Source organism: Silene latifolia, chromosome 9 (genome assembly GCF_048544455.1).
Source record: "Silene latifolia isolate original U9 population chromosome 9, ASM4854445v1, whole genome shotgun sequence".
Classification (NCBI taxonomy): domain Eukaryota; kingdom Viridiplantae; phylum Streptophyta; class Magnoliopsida; order Caryophyllales; family Caryophyllaceae; genus Silene; species Silene latifolia.
Window position 1 is genome coordinate 17,169,424 of NC_133534.1, and position 25,875 is coordinate 17,195,298.

A 25,875-nucleotide genomic window follows, 5' to 3' on the forward strand; every position below is an offset into this window, starting at 1 on the left:
TTGTTAAATTTAATAGTTTTCTGTTACCAGACCACGGTAACGTAAATTAATGTTTTCAGATGACATAAAATATATACTACTAAATGACATTATTATACTAACTTGGTAACCCAACTGTTTTAAAAATTGACATAAACTACTAACTGATGTTATCACATACTCCCTCCATACCAGACCAATGGTAACATGGTAAAAAAAAATGGGGTTTTAAGAAAAAAAAAGGTAAAAGCAGGGGCAAATATGGAAAGTAAGCTGAATATAATAAGGATTAGTGTTAGGTTGGTGAGAGGTCTACTACTTGGTATTTGTGTAAATATAAGAAGGATATAAGGGTATTATTGGAAAAAAATAGCCCATTTATAGTATGTTACTATTGGTGTGGTACGACCGTATTAGATAAGTGTTACCATTGGTCTGGTATGGAGGGAGTATGATACTACTAGGTGCCCGTGCATTCCATGTAATAAAATGAGATATGTTTTATTTGATGTGTTTAAAGACTACTAATTCTATTGGTATTCAGTTTGGATTTGATTATACGAGATATTTATAAGGAGCAGATACTCTTAATTGTAAATAATCAAGGTAAAATTATGTTGTAAGAGATCTAACATTTTCTCTAAACGTACTAAATATATATAATTATGATACCTGCCCGTTTTTTCTGTAACATCATTCAGTTTTACGTAGTTGTAGAATAATTTGCAAAACTCATAAAGACATGTCTCCGTTATTAGGGTTCATATTGGTGAGCTTCACCATGTTTATAGAGCGTTTTGTATTTAATTAAAAATCGGTTGTGCCTGTAACAATGAAAAAGCTAGCTACATACTATAACTATGTCGCTTGATGTTATACTAATCGATGACTAAACTTTTATGCTAAAGGCACTAATAATTAATCGGTTATCATCTACACCAATCACAATTTTTGTATCAACTTAAGAATATCTTTTTACAGATAATCCTAATAGGAGCCCCGTGCATCGCACGGGCTTTCCAACTAGTGTGTATTGATTTACGTAGTACACATTTTCCTTATTACAGTACACTTTTGACCACATTATCCCTCTCATAATTTCTCCTCCCAATTTCACATCTCTCTAGTTTTCCCTGTAATGGTACTACATTGATTAAACTTTTTAAATTAAAAACAAAGATAAATGGGAATTAGTGTACTGCAGAAATTACCCCACCCATTCCCATCACCACCGTGGACCACTGTACCCATGCCGGCCACCGTTCTGCCACCGTGGACCGTCTTCCCCTGCCGGCAACTCTCCATTCGCTATCTCTTGCAAACGCCATCCCCTCACCGAAACAATACCGACACCACGCACACCTTCCCACTCCCTTGCCGCCGCCGACGCCCCCACCACTCGACGGCATCACCTTGCTCTCCCCGTTTTCCCATCGGTAGCAACTCCTTTCCCCCTACCAGAAAACCTTCCCCATCCTTTCCTCTAACTCATGACATAACCCTTTTCGCCGGAACATCATGCGTTGCCCCCTCTCTCACAGCCCTCCGCCTGCGACATCCTTCCCTTGTCGTTCTTCACCCACGCCGCCATCCCGCCGCCACCCAACACTCAATGTCATAGAACAATAGTTTACAGATAACCAAAACCTTAAATTAAATAGACGATCTATAAACCATGAAAGAAAGACCTTAATTTAATTCATAATTGTAGAAGATACAAACTAAATCACTATTCAACAATTAAATTAAGGTCTATAATTGAAAACTGAATAATCAAAATTGTTGCGGGATTTGTTTGTGAGAGAATTGGGTTTGAAGGGTTTTTTTTACTTAAGGGTATGAAATGGAAAAAAAATGACAAAATGTACTGAGTTGAGTAAAATGCGTACTGCGAAAATAAATTACGATTTCAAGACGGACGGACATAACCATCTTAAATGCCCGGCTTTGCCCGGGCTACCTCTACTTACCATTTTTTTTTTTTTATTAAATAAAATTATTTAAAGTTGTATAACACATAAATTTATCATTAATATATTTTTCTATGGCATATCCTAAAATTACGATGAAATAAATTTTGAGACAAATTCACTACTCCCGCTATTAATATTTTACTCTTATTAATGAAACAATAGTAATAACATTTCACTACTTCACCGTAATCATTGTTACTTTTCCTACTCCCGCCATAATTATTGTTACTGTCACTACTTCCGCATTAATATTGATAATTTCACTACTCCCGCCGTAATTATTGTTAATTTCACTATTGCCGCATTAATATTAATTATTTCACTACTCCCGTTGTTGTTTCTATCATTTTCACTACTATCGCTGATAATATTGTTACCTTTACTATTCAAATGAGTTATTACTATCATATAACTATATCCAATGTTACTGCAATTCTTTTTTTTATTGACGAAATTGCGTTTACTACTTAGGCATGCAATTTTAAGAGGATTATATATTTATATAAATATATTACATATATGCATTAAATCAAATCTGAAGAATTATGCAATATTATATATTATGGAATCTAACTTGAATTATTTATAACCTACTTATATTATATTTTTGTATGTTAAATAATTAACATCTCTATACATCTATGTAATAAACTATAAAGTTTAATAAAATTGCATAGATTTTAAATTTAATATATAATTTTATGATGATAATAATTAATACCATAAGTGTGCATGTTTATACTAATTAATTATTTTATTTTAAGAAAATTGACCATCTTTTAGTCTTCTATAAATATTTAGGAAAATTACCAAGCATCTTCTTTGTTTTATTAGTCTCCTTGAAATTGACCATCTTAATTAATTATTTTATTTTAAGGAAATTGACCATCTTAATTAATTATTTTATTTTAAGGAGATTGACCATGTTTTAGTCTCTTACAAATGTTTAGGAAAATTATCAAGCTTCTATATAATTTAATTTTAACCCAAACTATATAATATTTGCATTGAGATCCCTTAATCGGGTCCATCACACGGTGCTAGTGATTAAAAACTATATAATATAATTAATTTGTATAAGTTTCTTTAATTACATTGAAGTCACTTGGTTTCTGGAATTAATATATAGTATTGATTGATACGAGTCGAATACTATAAATAAGACAAAAAGAAAACTCCTAGGGACTAGCAAAAGAAATTATTAAGACAGATACCGTCTTAACTCTTAAGAAAGATCAACTGTTCTCTACTTCTCTTAACCAAATACCCTAAATCCCCCCTCCTCCTAAAACCTAATTAAATTCCTCCTCAATTTTTTAATCATGGATCTTAATTCTCTATCGAATAAGTAATTTACTTCGTTTGATCACAAATTACATTAATTTAATTAAGTTGATTTAATCGTTTTTATCTTTAATTAGGGTTTAAATTTTCCAATTAAGATTTTGAGTGGGGGAATGGAGTATAACTTAAGCGTACTTTTGAGTTGGATATCTCCAAGACTTTAAGGCATTAAGACGCCATGCAATTTTATTTTTTTCGACAACAGTAAACTGATATTAAAACAAAATAAAAACAAAGTTTGTTACAGTACAAACCCCGGGATACCGGAGTTCTGTAGACTACTGGAAAGCCAACGAACCGAACTAACGTTACGCGAGTATAAAACAGAAAAGGTAAGACGACCCTTGTTGCAGGGAGGATGATAAAATTCGTCGAAGTGGAAAAGATCCGTCCCCTTCCTTTTAGCCCTCTTAACTGCTGCAATTTCCTTGGTGTACTGCAAAGACAAAAAGAAAAGTCGACAGAGACTGAAAATCTTTTCTTCGTATGAATACTAGCTTGGGTCACATGTCTTCGACGGTAGGAATAAGCCACCTTACATCAACAACTCCTATTCTTATTGTTCTTGTTATCCCTGAGCACAACAAAAATTGGAAGTGAACCGCAAAAACCTTACTGACTTGAGCCGAGTCCGATGATACCCGCTTCTTTTTAGCAATTTGTAAAACAACTTTCTCTTGAACCACTTTATCTTCGTGGGACTTTATATCTATCTGGATGATGACCTCCTCTTGAACCAACTTAACACTTTCGGAATGCTTGACATTAATTGGCTTAAAAAGGTTCTCCTGCAAAGGAGAAGTGCTGGGAACTTCTGCTGTCCCTGGATTTCTTCCTGGGGAGTTCCTGTCTGGGTAGTTTTAGAGGTGAGGGTACGGACCCTCAAGTAAGACATGGACCTTGGGTGGTAGAATCCCAAATTTTTGCCATGTGCTAAGTTTGCGTAATCTTGAGATGATATATGTAATCTATTGTGAGGTCTCTTCTTGTTGGTGAAGTGAAAATGAGATGGTTGTGAGCTATCTGAGGAGGAGGAATTATAGACAGCTGAATCATTCAAGGCCCCGCACGGCGCACTACTACTCTCAGAATCCATAGGCACATCGGGTGAACTACGAGGAATACAATCATCAGTTTGAGCCGAGGACAACAAGGGCTTCTTTCCCTTCCGTTCTTTGCCAAGAGGGTCGAATGTAGAACAGTCTCGTTTCCCATTTGAGTTGATAGTGAAACAGTCAACCACCACTTGTAGCTCTCGGGAAATATCCTTGTTATGAGGATTAAGTTTGAGAGCACATTCAAAATCAACAATAGCTTTCGGAAGGAGATTTAAATGTTTAAAAGCTAACCCCCTTCTATAAAGAGCTTTAACATTTGAAGGATCAACTTACAGAATCAAATTACAATACCAGCAAACTTGTTCATAATCGGGGGTCTTCAGATCACAAGCTGCCAAATTCAAGAAGAGGGAGAGGGCAAGAGAAGTTGCAGAAGGTTCGTCATAACTGGCAGGGGTACCCATAAGCAAGAGAAATTTAAGAGCAATTTTATAATGAAAGTACGCTAGAGACAGAACACCTATATGAAAGAACGTGTTCTCCTTATCCTTGAGAATTCCGACACTTTTAAACGAAGGCACCCCACATTCCAAGAAGGCTTGATCAATAAGTTCTGCCATCTTGGGACAATCATCCCCACAAAACATGTCCCGAAGACTAGCTAAAATTAATTGATATGCCATAACCAAAAACGAGGAAAGTGAAAACTTGAAAACTTAAAGAGTAAGAAAGGAGAAAGCTTAAGGAAGAAGGAAAAGGAGAAAACAAAGAAACTTAACAAAGAATGAATGAAAGAGGAGAAAGGGAAGACTACTACAACCAACCCATCCACCACAAACCGACCCAAGCGAACCACCGCCGCCGAGAACTCGACCATGGAAAGGGACCCAAGAAAAGACGTCACCTCAAGCACTGGAACTGACAACCTCCAACCTCAGCCAATGAAGGAAACAAGTTAAAACTAACTGCCCAACATCGTAGAAATTCAAGTGAACATGAAACAGGGTTAAACAAAGATGACAGTGTAGAAGTCACCAGACAACAACACAACTGTCAAAGACAACCACAGTCCACAGCTAAAAGCAATACAAAGGATAGCTCAAAAACGAGACTTGAAATCCTATATTTGGACACAAAATCATTTTTAAAAGAATCTCACCTTTAAAAGTTTGATACAAGCACAAGACCTGGAATAAACCTAAGAGCATGGCCTTGAGGGCTGAAGAAGAGATTGTAGATAAACACAAAGAAAAGGTTGATCAAAAACTGAGCTTGCTATCGTAAGACACAAGACGAGACGACCCTGAAAAAAAAACAGAGGCAAAACCGACATAGGAAAAGATCGACCTCAACAAACCGACATAACAAGGAGAACGACAAACCGACTAACCGGGCAGCAGACGTCACGACAATAAAGTCAGCCCCAGATAAGGAATAACAACCGGTTTTAGATGAGACGGCAAGAGATCGAGGCAAAGCAACAGCCCCAGGACACATAAGGATAGCGTGAAGGAGAAATGGAAGAAACCATGGCCGAGCACTAGAACTCGTCGGAGATCAGCCAAAGTAAGGTCGTATCCCCGGTGGCGGCGGAGGGTTCAAGGGAAGGTTAGGGGATAGGGGCGGTAGTAGATCAAAGATTACTTAAGGAGGAAGAAAAGAAGAGAGAAGGGAGAGGATATTTGTTTTACTCGCCATGCAATTTAATTTTAATTTAAGAGAAGTATTTGGACTGAAGCTCAAGTAGCTTGGTACATCCGTCTCAAATTAGGATATTACGATCTTACTTGAACATGATTTGTTCTATAGGTTCGTACCTCTGTATCCTTGAGATCTACAGAGGCAGGAAACTAAGTGTGGTTGATGAACCCAATGCCCATATGTGGACTGTTTGAGTGGCGCTGCTATGGCTATCTCTGATGATTTGATCACTTCTCTTACTAGGGTGGTTAATCTTTTTCTTGAGGGCCGGTGTCCTCTTCCTCTGGGTGAGTACATTGCCAGCGCCCCTCTCACGCCACTCGTTAAACCGGGTGGTGGGGTTCGTCTATTCTTTGTTGGCACGGTCTGGAGACGGCTTGTCTCTAAGGTTGGTGCTTTTATGGTTGGTCCTTCTTTATCTTCTTATTTTGATGGACTTCAGTTTGGGGTGGGTGTGTCCGGTGGAGGAGAGGCTATCTTGCATGCCTTGAACCGGCTCATTGAGGCTCTTCAGTCTTGAGGTGGGGCTTTCTATGTTCTTTGGTTGATTTCCAGAATGCGTTCAACCTTGTTGATCATGCGACCATGCTAAATAATAATAATAATAATAATAATAATAATAATAATAATAATAATAATAATAATAATAATAATAATAATAATAATAATAATAATAATAATAATAATAATAATAATAATAATAGTAATAATAGTAATAATAGTAATAATAGTAATAATAATAATAATAATAATAATAATAATAATAATAATAATAATAATAATAATAATTACTCCCTTCGTCCCGGTCATTTGTTACCCTATTTCATTTTAGGGTGTCTCAATTGTCCTTTCTATATTTTAAGAATAAATTTGATAGGCAATTTGAACATTCATACACAATTTGGTCCACTTGTCATTTAGTAATTGACTCTCTCCTTTTTCCTTAGTCTTTGTGCCAAAACCAAAGGACAACAATTGATCGGGCGGAGGGAGTACCTTCTACCTTCTAATTTACTTTTTAATTGTTTACCTTCTTTACTTTTTATGTGAATATTTTATTAAAGATAAATAAATGATTAAGATGAAAGCAATAATTAAATACTAGTATAATAGTTATCTTTGAAAATTGAAAACACACTTTAATCTTGTTATGCGAAAGCGTTTATACCTCTTGTTAGGCCTATGTTGCGTCAGTGTCAACGGTCCATAATCGTACGATATTGTCGGTTTTGGGTCAACCCCTCACGGCTTACTTTTGGCTCCTTCTCGAAATGACTCGTACTATAATATTTTGGACACTTATAAAGAGGACCTTTCACCTTACACTATCGATGTGAGACATAAGTTTGCAACCTAACAATCCCCCCCCCCCCCCGCGCAAGAAAGAATCATCATCGTAACTCGGACCTTGACGTCCACGGAGACTTCCCACATCATGCAGCCCCAATTTTTAGGCCCCCCAAGCATCACCAAGCCTTGATAACCTCCCCTTAACTGACACACCATGCTACCGAGTCACATGTCACTGTTTGGTCAAGTGAGTACTCTCACAGGCTCTTGGTCCTTTATGTCCATGTGTCCCACCTGGAAGTGTGCTACACAGTACACATGCATATCGAGCTTCTCTGCCTCAAATGTGCCCTAGATTGGGTCCTTCACTTTTTATCAAAAGTCCTAGAACACAACGGTTTCTTGCATCCAACCTAGAAAGGATCCACAAACCTATGACACCCAACCTGATAAGCTAAAGGTCCACCTGATCAGCAATTATAGTACACAAACGGTATTTAGCCTTATGGCATGACGCCTTTCATCCATTTCGCCCTGGACCGGGCCTGCTTAAGGCTCCGTCTGAGTTAGGAGTTTCATGCCTTACAGCGTACGTCACCTTCAAGTCTTTACTCGATGCTTGACCAACGTACCACTCATGGACTTGATATTTTCAAAAAGTCTACCAACTCAAGTCCACACGTTTGTGACTTGCGAATGCTATCTGTTCTGCTTTCCAAGCTCCAACATTTGTACGTTGTAGGGCCTAGGCTCAAGTTTAACCTTGGGCTCTAATACCACTCGTTATGTATGTGGCAGCGTCGATACCTCTTGTTGGACCCCTCCTACGCTGGTGTCTACTGTCCATAATAATACGATAGTGTTCGCTTTGGGTCAAGAACTCACGGATTTATTGTTGGACTCTTTCCCAAAATGCCTCGTACCATGGGCTTGCACCCTAACAAATCTCTATATAAGTCTTAGGTTTGGTCATATGATGTACTTTAATTTGTGAAATAGTACATGTGATAGGATTTGAACCTGCGACTATTAGGTTAAAAGCCTGAGCTAAGAGCAAGATTGGAGCATTGTAGCATTTTCCTGTAATGCGTAGTGGGGGGGGGGGGAGTGTGGGAAATGTAAAACAACATATAAAACGAAAAATCAACTTTTTCTAAAACGAAACGGAAAAGGAGTAATAAAGACGTACAGAAATAACACTCTTCTTGAAGGAATCTCTCTCTAAAGCCTCATCTCCCTTCTCTCTAAAAAAGAAACACAAAAACCCTAGCTTCCTTTGTGCCGCCGCCTCCACTGACCACACACCCCCCCTTCTTCCTCTACCCGATCGCCGGTGTTGGGTCCTTCCCATGGCCCTTCACCGGCGATCCCTCACATCTCTCCCCGTTTGACTCATCTTTTTAATCTCACTTTTATGGTTCGTCGAATTTGTGGCGGTGCTCGTTTTCCGTTCTGCCGGCTTTTGGGCTCCTCGGTTGTTGTCGCTGCTTCCACGGGGCTCTTGTCCCTTCGATTCCTCGTCCTGTCGCCGATCTTTTCGCATGTTTCTCAGGGGTGATCCCCCCCGTCTCCCCCTCCCCTGGTTTGTCTTATGTCTCTCCGGGTTGTGGTAGAAGAGATTGTTGGGCCGTTGATGTTGGTCTGAGTTTATTATTAATCATTTTATTAGCTACCTCACTACAACCTTTATCACGTTCTTTCTCGGTTTCATGAAACGGTTTCCTTGCGTTTCTGGTTCTGGGATCGCGTTTTAGCCCTTTGATTGTTGGGCTGATGTTGTTGGTCTGTGTTCTGTTATGTTCCGGGTCGGTTTGGGACCGATTGGTGATCCCCCCATTTCCCACACCTATCGGTCCTTAATCTTTGTTGTTGTTGTTGTTGTCATGAGCATAGCTCATCTTGTCAGGTTGGGACTGATTGGTGATCCCCCCATTTCCCCCACCTTTCGGTCTTGTGTCTGTGTCTCGTTTGTGGTTGTGGTTGTTAGTTTGTGCACGCTTGTCGGTGGTCCTGGGAGGATTCGTTTGGTGAAATGGGTGGCCTTTGCTTGGCTTTTGGTGCGACTTTCTGTGTTTTTGTCTGTGGAGTCCGTCTCTTTTTTTTGGTTGGTGTGAGATCTTGTTGGATGAGTCTTCCTTTTTGAGATGTGTCTGGTAGGGGATGAATCGGGTTGTTGGTCAAGTTGGATGAGGTGGTTGTCGCTACTAGTTGATGCTGGTCTTCGTTTCTTTTTTATTGATGCTGTGGTTTTTTCCTTTCTTTATGCTAATAAAAACCTCCCTTGGGTTATGGGTGTCATGTCCCTTGATTTTTGGGGTGGTTTGTAGTGTCGTGTCTCTGAACCATTTTAGGGTTATGGCTAGTCCACATCTGACTATGGGCGTGGGTGCACTGTCCCTGTGGCTTAGTGTTCGTGGTGGTCATCGCATGTCAGATTTCCTGGTCTGTTGGTTCTATGATCAAAGGGTACGATTTCTAAGGTGTAGGAGGTTTTTCTCCATCGGTGACGGACTTCGACGTCTTGCTTACCACTTTGTCTTTCTACGCTCTTTTCGCTAGAGTGTAAGTATACCTTGTTATTGTCACTCCGCGGCTCGTATGTATCGATGGAATTCGGAGGTCTCACGTGGGTATGAAGCTCATTCCATGGCCAGCGGTTTGTTATCCTGCACTCATCATCACACCCTTAAGGCTCTAGTCCGTCCTATGGCAGTTTTAATCTTTGCTAATGTGTATGTTATCGTTAGGAATGGCTTTGTAGCACTAGAGTTGGTTGTCAGTTCTCTGGTGCTACTCAGTCGAATAACTTACTTTGTAACATTCGAAATAATGTAAGTTATTCTCCATTTGCTGTCAAAAAAAAAAAAAAGACGTACATAAATTTTCATTTTGAGATTAGACATTTGGCCTTAGCCTTTAGGACGTAAAGTCGTGAATTCCTTCTGCACCGCAGTATATAATTCTCCGTATATAGGATAGGAAGGTGCACGTTTTATTTATACAAACGGAACAACCTGTAATTGCTCTATTATGGTAATGTTTACTTAATCCTAATTCCTTGTATTTTTAGTTTTATCAACAACCAATATTTTCCATTGTTTGCATGCAATTATAACCGTTGCTTCTTAAAACAAATAGAGGCCTTGTGAATTGTGTGCTCCACAAAAAAGTGAGGCCCCTAATTAGATATGAATGCACAAGTGTACTATACTACTTCAAGGTTACTCGTAAATTTCATGACCAAAATCTGAGGTTTGATTCCCGCGTCCATGGCTGAATAAGGTGTTAGACGTCCGTGATTATTATAACTTAATTTTATCAAAATAAAATTGTGTTATTGTTTGATTAGCAGGGACCAAGTAAATGGAGCACACTAGTACTTTCATACAAGACACTAGGAGTTGTATTTGGAGGATTAGTGACATCTCCACTTTATGTGTATCCTTCAATGCCCTTGAAGTCTCCTACTGAAGAAGATTACTTGGGTATTTTCAGTATCATGTTTTGGACACTTAGTCTCATTGGTGTTCTTAAGTATGCTGGCATCACCCTTCGAGCTGACGATCAGGGCGAAGGTAATTATAAGTCAGCCCTTTTCTTTTGGACTTAAAGTCAAATAAGAGTTCAGTTCAGAAAAGTCAAGCTCCTATAAGTTGAGTTCAGTTCAGTTCAATTCAGCAGAATTAAATCGAAAACAACAGGGCTTATGTAAATTTTGGATAATCTTAAACAAGACAAGTTACATACGCGTTTTCATTGCAATTGTTGAACTTGGGCATGCAGGAGGGACATTTGCTTTATATTCACTACTCTGTAGGAATATGAACATTGGAATCCTACCACCAAAAAATTCAGCTTCTTCTATGGTTTCGAGTTCTGATATGAATGAAAGCGATATGAAGCCGAGTAAACTTAGCAAAATGTTTGAAAAAAGTATGGTGGCAAGAAGAGTATTACTCTTCATATCAATACTAGGCATGTGCATGTTAATTGGTGATGGCATTCTTACTCCTGCAATCTCAGGTCCTGTTTCTGCAGCCTGTCGATTTTCTCGACACTTTTACATTTTTCTATCTTGTTTTCTCTTAGCATGGTTTTATTAAATTCTGAGTATTATTTTCTATATACAGTTTTGTCTGCAATTGATGGAGTTAGAGCACCCTTTCCTCAATTTAGTAAATGTAAGTACTCCTTTTATATGTCGATTTTCTTAAAAAGGTAGCATTGCATTGAGCTTTAGTTACTTGAATCTTGCAGCAATGGTTGAAGCTCTTTCAGCAGTAATTCTCATATTCCTGTTTCTTCTTCAAAAATATGGAACTTCAAGAGTAAGCTTTCTTTTCTCACCGATCATGGGAGCGTGGACCCTGACTACGCCGTTGGTTGGGATTTACAGTATAATTAAGCATTACCCTGGTATATTCAAGGCGTTATCTCCGCATCACATTGTTATGTTCTTCTTGAGAAATGGTAAAATAGGTTGGCTGTCACTCGGAGGCACAGTTCTTTGTATAACAGGTGAATTCTCTTGTCATATGTTCCGAAACTGAAAACTGATTTTCAATTTTTACATTTCCTAATCCTGAAAATTGATTTTCCGGGTTGCCAGGTTCTGAAGCATTGTTTGCTGATCTTGGTCATTTTAACAGAAGCTCTATTCAGGTAATGCTCGACTTGAGTATTGAATGTCATTTTTTGAAGTTGGGTTTAGGCTAATAATGTAACACCCCCGTTTATTTAAGAGTCTTTACTAGGCATTCCTAGATAAATGAAAGTGTTGCTATCTCAGTTGCTGAGGTAGTGATTACAAAATTAAACGAAACCACACGAGATGTTACAAATAATCCTGACAGCAGAAAAACTAATGCATTTTCCTTGCAGTATGCATTTATGTTCACCATATACCCATCCCTGGTACTAACATACGCGGGACAGACAGCGTATCTCATAAGACATGTAAACGATCACAGTGACGGATTCTATAAATTCATTCCAACCAAAGTATATTGGCCGATGTTTGTCATTGCTACTCTCGCAGCTGTGGTTGCCAGTCAATCGCTGATATCGGCCACCTTTTCCCTGATCAAGCAATCTGTAATGCTGGATTACTTTCCTCGGGTTAAGGTGGTTCACACTTCTTCTATTAAAGAAGGCGAGGTTTACTCCCCTGAAATCAATTATATCCTTATGATTCTCTGTGTTGCTGTCATCCTCATTTTCGGAGATGGGAAAGACATTGGAAATGCTTTCGGTAAGGCAAATTCTCATTTCAGCCGGCCTTTTTCGTCTAACATTAAGAAACGGACAAAATGTGACCATTTACGATAAAATGTAAATATTTCCTGAGTTTATCGTTAAAAGTGATAATTTTAGTTATAACATTTTATCATTAACTGATCACTTTTTATATTATAAAATGTTGATATTTTCTCGTCTATACTGATGAATAGACGAATGTTGGCAGGTGTTGTCGTAAGCATGGTTATGCTGATTACAACTATACTCCTGACTTTAGTAATGATCATCATCTGGAAAACATCACCATTACTAGTATTTCCATTCTTCTTCACATTCTTCACAATGGAAAGTATTTACGTGAGTGCCGTAATCACCAAACTCTTAGAGGGTGGATGGATTCCTTTCGTGATTTCCTTCATCCTCGCTTTCATCATGTTTGGATGGTACTATGGAAGACAAAGGAAGATGGATTATGAGATGAGCCACAAAATCGACATTGATGGACTTCGAGCCCTTATATCAGACTCTCGTGTCCATAGGGTCCCCGGGATTTGCTTCTTCTATACCAACACTCTAGACGGGTTTACACCCGTCCTTGGTCATTACCTAAACAACACAAAATCCTTACAAAAGGTCGTAATTTTCACAACCCTTCGCTATTTGTTGATCCCCAGAGTTGCACCAGATGAGAGAATCCACATTACTAGATACGGTCTTCCGGGAATCTATGGATGTACAATTCACTATGGATATGCAGATTCCCTGAAATTTGAAGGGGAGAATTTTGCAGACCAAGTGTATGATCGCTTGGAAGCGTATTTAAGAGAATTCTCAGTAGAAGAAGATAACTTGGAGTTGGAAGAAGCAAAGAAAGCGGGTGAGGTTCATGTCCGAGGGAAGACGAGGTTTCATATGGGTCAGAATTCGAGTTGGTTTGATAGAAGTATGCTTGCATTCTATGAAGTTATGCATAGTAATTGCAGGTCTTCCTTGCCTGCTTTGGATGTTCCCCTTCCTCAACATATGGAAGTTGGTATGCTCTATGAAGCATAAACCCGATCCACCCGACCCATTTGGATTACATTTGAGTGGAGTCGGGTGGATTGTCGTCGCCTCAGCATTACTGTATATATGTAATACGAGTATATGTATAAAGCAGTGTTTTATCAGCAAAATAAAGTGTAATGTATAGAAGTTCAGTTCTCCCTGTAATATTAACGATTTTTAAGGACAAGATATGCGAATTTTCAGTTTTCATAGGCCCGTTTTCTGTAAGACTGTTTTAAGACTGAACATATTAGAGTTTTTAAAATTTTAGGAATTGGCCCGAGTTTTGGGACAAGATATCCTTGTCGCCCTACTGTATGTTAAACCAGAGGTTTTCGTCTGAAAATAGTTTTAACCGCTCACAAGGCGACATACCGAAAGCAGAACATGTTAATGATAACAAATCATTAGTAGCAAGACCTAATTACAAAAGTAAAGCACAATTTCAAAAAAGCATCAACACGTATGTAAATTTCAACTACCACACTATAATTCTATACATCTTTTATTTCCACTCACAAATATATATACCCTTTTGGTTACATATAAATATAATGAACTCGGTAGATCAGTAGGCCAAGACGACGACGACTACTACTACAACTACTAAATTATGAGAGGTGTGCACATTGCTATAGCACTAGTTTATCTAGTGGCATCAAATGCATGGGTAATGCAAGGCAATGCAGCAGGGGAGTGTGGAAAAACTTCTATTCCGGTGGCCGCGACTAGCATGAGCCCTTGCTTGGCAGCTGCAACAAATATTAAGGCTAGAGTTTCGCCTCCTTGTTGTTCCAAGGTTGCGGCTTTGATCAAAACCGCCCCTCGTTGCTTGTGTGCTGTCATTCTCTCGCCTTTGGCTAGCCAGGCTGGTCTTAAGCCTGCCATTGCCGTCACCATTCCTAAACGATGCAACATTCGGAACCGTCCTGTTGGAAAGAAGTGTGGCCGTAAGTTTTTTCATTCCAAAAAAATCAAATAGCATTGACAAAATTTGGATTTTTGATTCGTATAAATTGTATAATAACCATAGTCTAAAGAGTCAAATAAGATCAATAATATACTAGTAGTAGTAGTAATGTATAATATAGTCTCATGTATGAAACGGTTTTATACTAAATTAGTGTAAAAACGTCTATTAATAACATATGTCAACATTTGACACTAAAATTATAAATAATTATAATGCAGTTCAATTACATGGCTGAATACATACAATCTGTTTTTTTCCCGTGTTAAGTGAGCCACAAGGGCAGTACAATAGTGGGTGGCAGGATTCGAACCTGGGAAACTATACCTCCTTTTTTACCGCTAAACTAAGACATCTTCGCTATACTTACATCCTTACGTATGCGTTACATTCGTTTATTTCTTTACAGGTTACATTGTTCCTTGAGCTTAAGAAGAGAAGACTTTGTTTGGAGGAAGAACATCAAGTTGAGAATGAAAGAAGTATAAATAAAACTGAGACTAAAATATTACGGAGTACTACTTACTAGTTTTACACACACTTGTGTACTGTAAGTGTTACTTTTATTGTATTTTACGGTTGATAAAAGAGGACCCTCTTTTCCTCGATTATGAATTAATGTTAGATCATGGTTACCAAGAAAAAATGTTTGATCATACATTCATACTCCGTATTAGTTTTCATTCGCATCGATTAGATATCCGATCTAAAATGTTGATTTAGGTTGGATAGGTTATATTCAAAATTTCTAAAATTAGATATCCAAACTATTATACTCGCTCCATACATATTTTATTGTCCAATTTTTCTCGAAATTTTTTCCTAAAATGCAACTGCATGCCAAATCTTACTTATTCAATTTTTCTTTGTGTCAATTCTATTTCCTTACATCATCGAAATAATCCATAAATTCTGTAACTCGAATATACATGTGTACTCTACACCTCCGAACCATATTATATCAATCTCAGTCTACTATAATTTTAGTTGAAAACTCAAAATGACCCGGTGCTTTCATTAAAGAAAATTATGATCCCATTGAAGAAAGTAATTCTCTTTGGAATACAATGCTGATTTTTTTAGTGATAATCATTTGACCTTTAAATAATATGCAAGTAAATGATCATTTTAACTATAAAAGTTTATTATTGGATTATTTTTGTTAACATCAAAGAAATGTTAGATTTTTCTTATTACAACTAAAAGGTGGGATTATTTTCGAAATACATAACAAACACTAGATTATATTTGTTAGATTTACTTATATTTAATGGTAAAAAATTGATTAAAACAACTTAACAAATGATTGATTCTCGTCAAACCTTAATAAAGAATGCAGTTTATTTAGTAAAAAACATCTTAAATAAGAAAAGACAAGCGACATATGAAGAACAAGATAATTGAAAAGTAATGTGAAAAGTAGTTACAGCCTATAGGTTAGTACTTTTATCACTGAATACAAACTTATTAATAATTTTCACTCGTAAAGTCACTCTAAGACCATCTCCAACCATGATTTTCTCACCTCCTCATCTCACTCTCTCTTATCACTTCTCACCCATCCACCTCATTATTCCTCAACTTTTCAATTTACAACCAAAACACTTCTCCAACAATAATTTACACTTATTCCTCATCACTCTCTTATGTGAATTTGGCGGAAGCGGAAGTCATTTTTGTAAGGTTGTTTTTGTGTTTTTGAATAAAGGGGATATTTGTTTCAAGATCAATGAAGACCTCGAAAACAATGGGATATTTGTCGTAACTAGACCTATAGTTACGTCAATGGGTGAATTGTTTGATACGCGTCAAACAATCCGACTTAAACTTTGGATCGCGTCCTCGGTCTAAGCAAGGTACGAAAAACTCGTTTCGACCTCTTGAGCCTTTTACTCGTGTAACAACACAAATAAGGAGACAAGTTTCTCACACATGGTGAACCTTTTTACTCAAAACATCATGCTTACAAATGAAGAGAGTCAAGCCTTATATAGGCCGAATTATGCTTGGGCTCCAAGGCAAGCTTTCAATGTTTGCATGAGTTCTAGGTGCCTAGTTATTAGTTTTGACTAGTATAGAAAAACTAGGAAAGACTTTAGAAGAAAACTAGAAAAGACTAGGAAGAAAACTAGGCGATTAAGAAAACTAGGTGGTATAAAAAACTAGGTAGTTCCATGCACTTGGCCTTGGTCTTTCCCGAGGTTTTTCATCCCTTTCTTCACGGTTTGCACGGCCCCCAACCCTTATTCGGACTGTTTTTGTTTTATTTTTCGCGTCCCTTGATACGGTAATTTTCTCGTAGAATTTTCGTTAAAGTTCTCGTACCGTGTTCACATCACTCTCTTTCATCATTTATCTCTCTTACTTTAACATACCCCACACATTTTTTTACATTAAAATCTATTTTCGTAATTTGTTCGGGTTTTCAACTCGATAATTAATCGACTTCAGTTTTATTATAGAAAAAAAGGTTAAAACGTTTTTTTCTCTTAAAAAAAAATATTTTCCAAGACAATTTCTAATAAAACATAAAAATTTAAAATTTAAAACATTATTTTACAAGGATACATTAATACAATATTTAAAAAAACACACCAATATTACATAGATAAATTAAAACGATAAAGAAAATACAATAAATTAAAATACCGTTGAAAAAGAAAATAATACAATATTAGTTGTGGTCACCAAATTTTTGCCAGATATTTTCAATTAGATCTGCTCTTAGGACTTGATGTGCCCTTGCATTTCTTATACGATTTCTGTTTTGAATATACGCAGTTATAGGAGCTGTATATCCAACTTCATACTCGGGATCTTCAACATTAAGATGACCTTCCTCATTCCCGTTATTGTCGAACTCAGTAGGGTCAAAGTAGTTAGCATACGTATCCATTTCATCTTCCACTACCATGTTATGTATTATGACGCAACATTTTAAAATTTTGCGCATCAGTTGCTCGCTCCAAGTAAGTGGTGGTTTACGAATGACTGCAAATCTAGCTTGTAGTACGCCGAACGCCCGCTCAACATCTTTACGAGCCGCTTCTCGACGCTCTGCAAATAATCTATCCTTGGGTGTTTGTGGGAGTGGAATTGATTGTATGAAAGTCGTCCACTGTGGATAGATCCCATCGGTTAGATAATACCCCATGTTATAATGCTTTCCATTAACCATATAGTTAACACGAGGTGCTCGCCCATTCATCATATCATCAAAAATAGGAGAGCGATGGAGTACAGTCAAGTCATTACAAGACCCTAGAATCCCAAAAAAAGAATGTCATATCCAAAGGTCTTGTGAGGCAACTGCTTCAAGAATGACAGTAGCTCTACAACTTCGGCCTTGATACATTTCGCTCTAACCAACCGGGCAATTCTTCCATTGCCAATGCATGCAATCAATACTTCTCATCATTCCAGGGAACCCTCGATGAGCACCGATTTGTAGGAGCCTTTGGAGGTCATTTGCATTAGGTGATCGTAAGTACTCTTCTCCAAATGCATCGATAACAGCTTCAGTAAATTTTTCTAATGCAACAAATGTTGTTGATTCACCAAGTCGACAATACTCATCTGTTCTATCTGCTCCTTCTCCATACGCTAACATGCGTAAGGCTGTTGTGCACTTCTGCAAAGATGATATTGGCACTCTACCACTTCCGTCAGGACCTGGAGTAAAAAATGTATCATAGGCTTCCGCTGCTTGCACTAGGCGAAAGAATTCATGTCGATGCATTCGAAATCTACGCCGGAACAAGTTTGGAGGATAGGTAGGATTAGGGGAGAAGTAGTCATTGTAGAGGTTCTCGTGACCATTTTCACGATTCCTCTCAATGTACCTTCTTTGATAAGGACGTCTTCGACGATTACGATTGATTATTCGAGATGCTTGAGATATAACAGGAACAATAGCTTCTTCTATTATTTCATTTTCATTTTCATTATTGTCATCACTAGAGGATGAAGATGATGAGAATTCAAATAAAAAATCCATTTGAGGTGAAAAAGAAGGAAGATGAGTGTGATGAATAATACAACTAAGAGATTAAGTATATATCTATATATAGACAAGAGATATTATCCAATCTTATCCGTAATCTAGATAGAACCAACCATGAGCAAACAACTGGGATTTCATTTATCCAATCGATATTATCCAATCTTATCCGTAATCTAGATAGAACCAACCATGAGCAAACAACTGGGATTTCATTTATCCAATCGATATTATCCAATCTTATCCGTAATCTAGATAGAACCAACCATGAGCAAACAACTGGGATTTCATTAATACAATATTTTACAAGCCTACATTAATACAATATATTACAAAAGACAACACTCTGGAAAACGAAAAGACAACACTCTAATAATCTAGCTGTTTTGCAAGTCTTGAAAGAGTGATAATTTCCATTGTTCTTCCGCCGGAGTTAAATTATTCCTTGATGCTAAAGATTGATATGCATTCCATTTGTACATCTTTTCATCCTGTTGGAGCTTCTTATTAGCGAGAGCCATTTGCTCAGCCCTCATCTCTATCTTTTTATTTTGATATTTTATTTTCTCCCATTGCAATTCCGCATCGCCAGACTTTTTTCACCAAAACGGTCACCAAATCGGTCAATGCTTTCAGCTAAATAGGCAACCTCGCCTACTTTCATTTTTCCTTTGTTCTTTTTAACTTCCTTTATACCTTGAGGGCGTTGCCTACTCATATCTACTTCATCGTCTTCACTATTTGGTGTAGAAAATCCGCCATCATTTAACCTGAATCTCTTACCACTACCCGCTGAGTCAGGGTCACTACCAAATGTAGGGGTATCTGGATCAGGACACTCATCAATATCAACATCATCAATAGACATAGTCTTTCGAGACTTATTTTTTCTTGCACTGGTACCAATGTTGTCTTCAACATAGCGCCCGACAATTTCTTTCCATTTAGGATATTTTTTTAACAAAATCCATGCACGTTCATATTGAAACTTACCCTCTGTTTCATCATGAAGTGCGTGAGCTTCTTGAATTACATCTTCCTCGTTCATTCCATTAGATTTTCTCCTTAGAGCTTCTTCATAACAACCAACCGATTTCATAACACCGACAGATATTCTACGAAAGCGACCACCTAACATGCCTGGATTTCTATCTTTAGGCATGAGAGCTGGATTAGCTTTACGTGCTTCATCAAATAACTTTTTGACTTTAACCCAAAGTTTTGCTTTCTTTTGATTTGTGAAGATCATATTATCAGTTGAATGTCTCATAAAAGACGAAATGAGTGCTTCATCTTCTTGAACTGACCATCTTGATGGTGGTTTTGATCGTTCAGTTACAGTTTCAGGTACTTGGTTTTGTTCAACCTCATTATCCCAATCACTCATAGAATTTTCAGATAAGTTAATTGACGGCATTTGGGATGAAATTTGTGGATAACTTTGTTCATAATTTGAATAATTTTGGATATTTTGTGGGGAAGGATTGTAATTTTGATTAAGGTCATATTCTGGAGTAATTGAGTTATTTTGCCCATATTATGGAGGACCAGAGACATTTTGTGGATTTGACTCTACCACTCGAGGAATCAAATTGTTATCTCTCATTCTCCTAAAAATTTCTAACATTTCAGTTTCATAAGGATCCATGATAAAATTAGAAATTTTTTTAGAGGGTAAAGGAAATAAAACAAGTAAGAAAGAAAATGGTGTGTTGATATATGTCAATATTCTTAGTTATTTATAGAGAAAAAACTATGAATTGTAATCTAGTTAGACCAATCATGATTAAACAACTGGGATATTATCCAATCTTATACGTAATCTGGATAGAACCAACTATGATCAACAACTATGATCTCATTTATCGATATTTATCCAATCTTATCCGTAATCTAGATAGAACCAACCACGATCAAACAACAGAGATTTCATTTATCCAATCGATATTATCCAATCTTATTTGTAATCTAGATAGACCAAGCACGATCAAACAACTGGGATATCGTTTATCCAAATTTATCCAATCTTATCTGTAATCTATATAGACCAACCACGATCAAACAACAGAGATTTCATTTATCCAATCGATATTATCCAATCTTATCTGTAATCTAGATAGACCAACCACGATCAAACAACTGGGATATCGTTTATCCAAATTTATCCAATCTTATCTGTAATCCATATAGACCAACCATGATCAAACAACAAAGATAAGTTTAAACAATCTTATCCGTAATCTGGATAGAACAAACCCTAATCTCCACTATTTGTAGAGGAAAAAAAAATAGAAATTATGCTGTAATTATTTTTTTTGGAAAAAACTTAATTACAATTTAATTTTAGGCAAAAATCAAAATTGGCTGTAATTAAATCAATGATAAGTATTTTCATTTGTGCAAAATGAAACAAATTTATGTGGGTCCCATTTTTTGGGTCAAAAATCAATTAAAAAACAACCTTGCACGTTCATTTTGGCCCACATTTGTTACTCGTCTTCTTCCGCTGAAATGAGCGCAGCGTTTTCTTCCTCAACTGTGTGAGTTTCTATCCTCATCATTGGAGCTCTATTTTGCTGCTCAACTCCTCTTCCTCAACTATTCGTGTATTCTCTTCCTTATGGTTGGAGATGCTCTAAGGGTTCGCTTGGGTGTTGGGATGGGGCGTGTGGGGTAATTATTACTGGAGTAATAGAGACTAAAAGAAAAGGAAATGGGAGGAGATTGGTGGTTAGTGGTGATTGTGGAGGCTGAAAAGAGAAGGTGAGGGAGGAATTATTATCTCCATATGGGATGGAGGTAATACATTATTACATTATTTGAGGGGAGGTGGGTAAGGATAATTATTACTCCCTTAATAGAGCGACTATTAAACTATCTTTCCCCATTTCTATATCCAGCCATCCTCAATTTCCTCCATTTTTAGTTCATTTAATCTCAATTACCTGAGTAATAATTACGAGGAAAGCTTCTCTCCAAATACTGGACAGCTCTAGTACCTTTTTAAGAAAGGAAAGAGGGAATCAAAAGCTGCTGAAATTACCAACTTACCTTCCTTTGTGTGCTAGGAAAGTACTGGACCTCTTCAGTTACTAGAGCAGATCCTGGTTGAATAATTACCTTCATCTCAAGCAAGCCCTAAGTGTTATTGAAGATTACTCGCAATAAAAAAAACGTATATCTTATACAATGAAGACTACCATTATTTATAAGGATACAAAGTAACATAATGATTGTTCTTTTTTAAATGTAAGTTGCTTTCGTTTTTGCTCGAGTGTCTTGAATCATTACTTTTGACTTTTGTAGTGGTTGCCTTGCTTCTCTTTTACCGGAGTGTCTTGAATCATTCTTTGTTTTTAGTGTTTTTGAAGGTTTCCTTTAATGAATAATGTAAACGAAGAGCTTTGCATCTCCTCCTTGTGCTTTTTTTCTGTAGAGTTCATTTGTCCTTTTTTTTTTTACATTTCATAAGAGTCATGTGAATAAAAGGCCTACATGGCTGACCATGAGGATCTAAAGTGTCTGATACTATGGCCCTGTTCTTTTGGACTTAATTTCACCTTATTTCAATTCAGTTTAGCTCTATTTAATTCAGTTCAGCTCTTCTTTTCACAAATTTATTCTTACTTTAGTTCAGTTCAGCTCCATTAAATTCAGTTCTGTTCAGTTCAGACAATTCGAGTCTAAAAGAACAGGGCCTAAGAATTCTGAGTTAACAACATACTCACCGGATGATTTTCATCTTATTAATTTCAGAATTTCATTTGCTACATCCGGATTTTGAATTATTTTTTTAAGAGTTTGAAGGTTTATAGGGTCAAATTTTTTCTTTTTTTTTTAAATGTTTCAAGGACTGTTGACTTGATGGGGCTTGTGGGCCTTGCTTCAAATTATATTCTACCTTATTTTTCATTTGCATAAAGTTGCTTGTAATTTCAAAAGAGTGTAGCTCAATTAAGAATTTCTCCCACCATTTAATTTTGAATTCTCGAACAGGTGACATTGGGTATGGAATTGATAATATTTGTTTGAAATTGTGAAATTGTAGGTCCAATGTATGAACTATGGTACTTAAAATTCAAGATGAAATAATAGAGACTTAGTGGAAGATTATCCTTTTAATTTGTATTTGTTACGAATGTTTCAAATCTTTTAAATAAATTGTTGGATAAATTTTTAGGGTAGGGCGGTCCATACAAATTCCACCCGCTATAAAACCAAATTGGAAATTCTCGTACATAATATTTGTTGAATGTAATGAACCAGGAATTATCAAATGCTTGGAGTAAAAAATTTCGAAACCAAACTTGTTTATAGCCGTAATATGAATATGTTTTAGGAATAAATTGCTTCGAAAATATTTTTTTTCAGCATAACAGTTAGCCCATTATGCTGCAGGAAATACTTTTTTGATGACACACTTTAAGTAGATATTTTGCCTGAGTCTAGTTTATCATGTTTAATTTCGACGGAATCGAAATCAACTAAAATGTACTCGTAAAATCTTTTATTTTTGATCAAGTTTTCAGAGAAATATTCACATCTCTCTGGGAATGCTTTTCTTTTTTTAAATGTAAGATTTGAATAACGTGTATTTGTCGGCTTCATTGTACTTTGTTAAACAGAGTATCTTAACGGGTTTTTTTGTAATAGACATGTCTTGATAATGGTAAAGTTTGAAAGGTTTGTTTTGTTTGAGGTTTTGAATTTGTAGGTTTTACAAGATGAGGATACTTGCGTAGTTTGAGCATATGTTAGCGAAGGAAAATCACAAAATTTGAGAAAAAATTTCTGATGGTGGTAATTTTCTCCATTTCATTTCGTAATCATCAGAGGATTGATGTCCGTTTTGAGTATTTTTCTTTTGAGTGTCCATGCTTTCTCTACTGGAATTTTCGTGTAAGAAAATCTAGAAGGGGTTATTGTCTCCTTTGATGTGTTGAATATCAAAATCGAATAGGGATAAAATTGTTTGCCATTTTGCCAAAAAAAAATGTTGAAAAAATATTTTGAGCATCCTATTCTAAAACTCCTTTTGCAGACTTACGATTAATTCTCAAGAGAAGTTTTCGTTATAAAAACCATCTTGAAACTTTGAAATACATAAAACAATCAATAAAATTTCTTTCTTCATCTTGGAGTTGTTCTTTTTGGGACTAAGCTGTACTCCTTAATGAAATCTTACCAATTGTTCTTTTCATGCAGTTTCTGTATTAACATACCACTATACCTTGTTTCTAGCGCCTATGTTTCTACTATCATAAATGTAAACAGATTTGAGATGCCAAGACACGGATACGTTTCTCTATCACAATAGGATATGTTGGTACTTTAAAACGAAACTGTATGAAAATGAACTATTAGTAAGATTTCATTTAGAGCATTTGCATCCATTTTCCTCTAATAGAATAATATTTAATCATTATTCACTCTCAACCTTTTCATTCAACTGACCGTTAGATCGTTTTGAGATTGAATCTAGACCATTAATAGAAAATGGAAGGAAATGGAGAGAAACTTAATTGGATCTTATGTTGTATCTACAATTTCAAACAAATATTACCAATTTTATATCACTCTCACTTGTTGGAGAATTCAAAACTAAACGGTGTCAAAAAAAATTTAACTAAATTATGTTCCCTTGATTTATGCAACTTCGTTGAAATAAGTCCCACAAGCTCTATCAAGTATCAACTCATTAGTCCTTGAAATGTCTCAAAAGCAAGAAAAAAATTGACCTTGGACTATGTTTATCCGTAGTTCTAGACCTACTTAGCCCTAGCTCCTGTATTAAAATAATAGTTTCCCCTACTAGAAGCCCTACCCCTTTTTTGATGTTTTATCAAGCCCTACCTTAATCTAGTTTAACCTAATATCTTCTCCATTTTTCGTATTACTCAATATTTAAACGAAATTTATTTTCGCAGTACGATTTTTACTCATTAGAGTACTTTTTACCCAAAACTTTCCATTTGTCTACCCCTTACTAAAAAATTTCAAACTTTTTTCTCCCTATATTCTCTCTACATAAATTATTAACTTTATAACCTCCTTCAAGTTTTTCAATTATATGAACAATAATTCGAGTATAGAGCAGATCTTAATTCATTAGTCAATTATTAATAATTAAATTGACTATTTGTTATAGTTTTGCTGGGTTTATGATAAAAAAAGGGTTAATTTATTGCAGTTAATTATCAATTGTGCTTTACTGTATCGTCAATTACGTCGCCGGAGACATGACATATAGCGCCTGTGAATACGTGATGTTGTATGTTGGTGGGTTAATTCATCATTAGTCAATTATCAATTTTGTACTAAACTTAAATTAAAAAAGAAAAAGAAAAAGAAAATACTCAATCTCAATTTTGCAGTACAGTGGCGAGATTAACAAAGTAGTACATAGACAACAACCACCATCAAACGCACCACTCTAACAGCTTAACCCACCCGGTTTCCCTACCACACCCCTACTACAGTCTAAAACCCACCGATGGCGGCCTACTCCATCCGCAAAGCGACGACAACCGTACGGAAATAGGGTGATGTAAAATTAGTGTATAATGGGTATGTGAAATTAGAGAGAAATTAGAGAGAGAAAATGGGGGAGGATATGTGAAGGGTATAATTGTCAACCGTGTACTATAATGAGTAAAATGTGTACTGCGAAAATCAGCACCCTATTTAAATTATAGAAGTAATTTAAATTTTAACCCTAGGTTTTATGTATACTTACACTTTATAATATCTTTTAATATAAAAGGTAAACTACCGCTAAAATAAATAAAAATAAAATCACTTCTAAAATATATCAAATGCGGTCTTTTATCGAAGGGAGTAAAAAGTTCGGAATATTGGTATACTTTATACTTTTTAAAATTTGAAAAATTAAGTTTATATTCTATTTAAAAGGAACAAATTATGAAAATTACTTCTATCAAATGAAATTTATCCATGTGTCGTAGTGTATGTGGTTAGCCAGGAAAAAGAATAATAAAGGACAATAATGACGTGTGAATGACAATGCGTAGGCTGAAATTGGGTGTTTCTCTAATGCGTTCCTTGCGGTCTAAATTGGAACGCATAGACCGCATTTTAGTAGAACATGGTCTTCCTTTTATTTTGTTTTATTTTTATTTTTTTAGCTATTTTTTGTCATCATTCAATACCTAATCCTGACTCAAACCTACCAATAAACGTAGTCTTATAGACCATGAAACTCTTAAATAAGTAATTCAAAATCCAAACCTAGCAAATGAACTTCTGAAACTAATA

General features: G+C 36.3%; 4 protein-coding genes across 4 annotated transcripts; 2 read left to right on the top strand and 2 right to left on the bottom strand.

Moving 5' to 3' along the window:
• The first annotated feature begins 10,702 nt into the window (after positions 1–10,702).
• On the top strand, positions 10,703–13,840 carry LOC141602475 (putative potassium transporter 17). The gene is made up of 7 exons (XM_074422743.1): positions 10,703–10,920; positions 11,129–11,368; positions 11,476–11,526; positions 11,603–11,863; positions 11,955–12,007; positions 12,227–12,596; positions 12,810–13,840. Exons 1-7 carry the CDS (start codon positions 10,794–10,796, stop codon positions 13,634–13,636), a joined length of 1,929 nt encoding a protein of 642 aa, XP_074278844.1. The 5' UTR covers positions 10,703–10,793; the 3' UTR covers positions 13,637–13,840.
• Positions 13,841–14,243: 403 nt separating this feature from the next.
• Positions 14,244–15,026, top strand: LOC141600644 (non-specific lipid transfer protein GPI-anchored 15). Its single transcript, XM_074420888.1, has 2 exons — positions 14,244–14,580; positions 15,010–15,026. Exons 1-2 carry the CDS (start codon positions 14,244–14,246, stop codon positions 15,024–15,026), a joined length of 354 nt encoding a protein of 117 aa, XP_074276989.1.
• A 2,248-nt stretch (positions 15,027–17,274) lies between these two features.
• On the bottom strand, positions 17,275–19,136 carry LOC141600645 (uncharacterized). Its single transcript, XM_074420889.1, has 4 exons — positions 19,081–19,136; positions 18,717–18,911; positions 18,009–18,556; positions 17,275–17,861 (listed from the first exon to the last, which is right to left on the bottom strand). The coding sequence occupies exons 1-4, from the start codon at positions 19,134–19,136 to the stop codon at positions 17,275–17,277; spliced, it is 1,386 nt and encodes a 461-aa protein (XP_074276990.1).
• A 23-nt stretch (positions 19,137–19,159) lies between these two features.
• Positions 19,160–20,017, bottom strand: LOC141600647 (glutathione S-transferase T2-like). Its single transcript, XM_074420890.1, has one exon. It carries the CDS (start codon positions 20,015–20,017, stop codon positions 19,160–19,162), a length of 858 nt encoding a protein of 285 aa, XP_074276991.1.
• Positions 20,018–25,875: the final 5,858 nt, after the last annotated feature.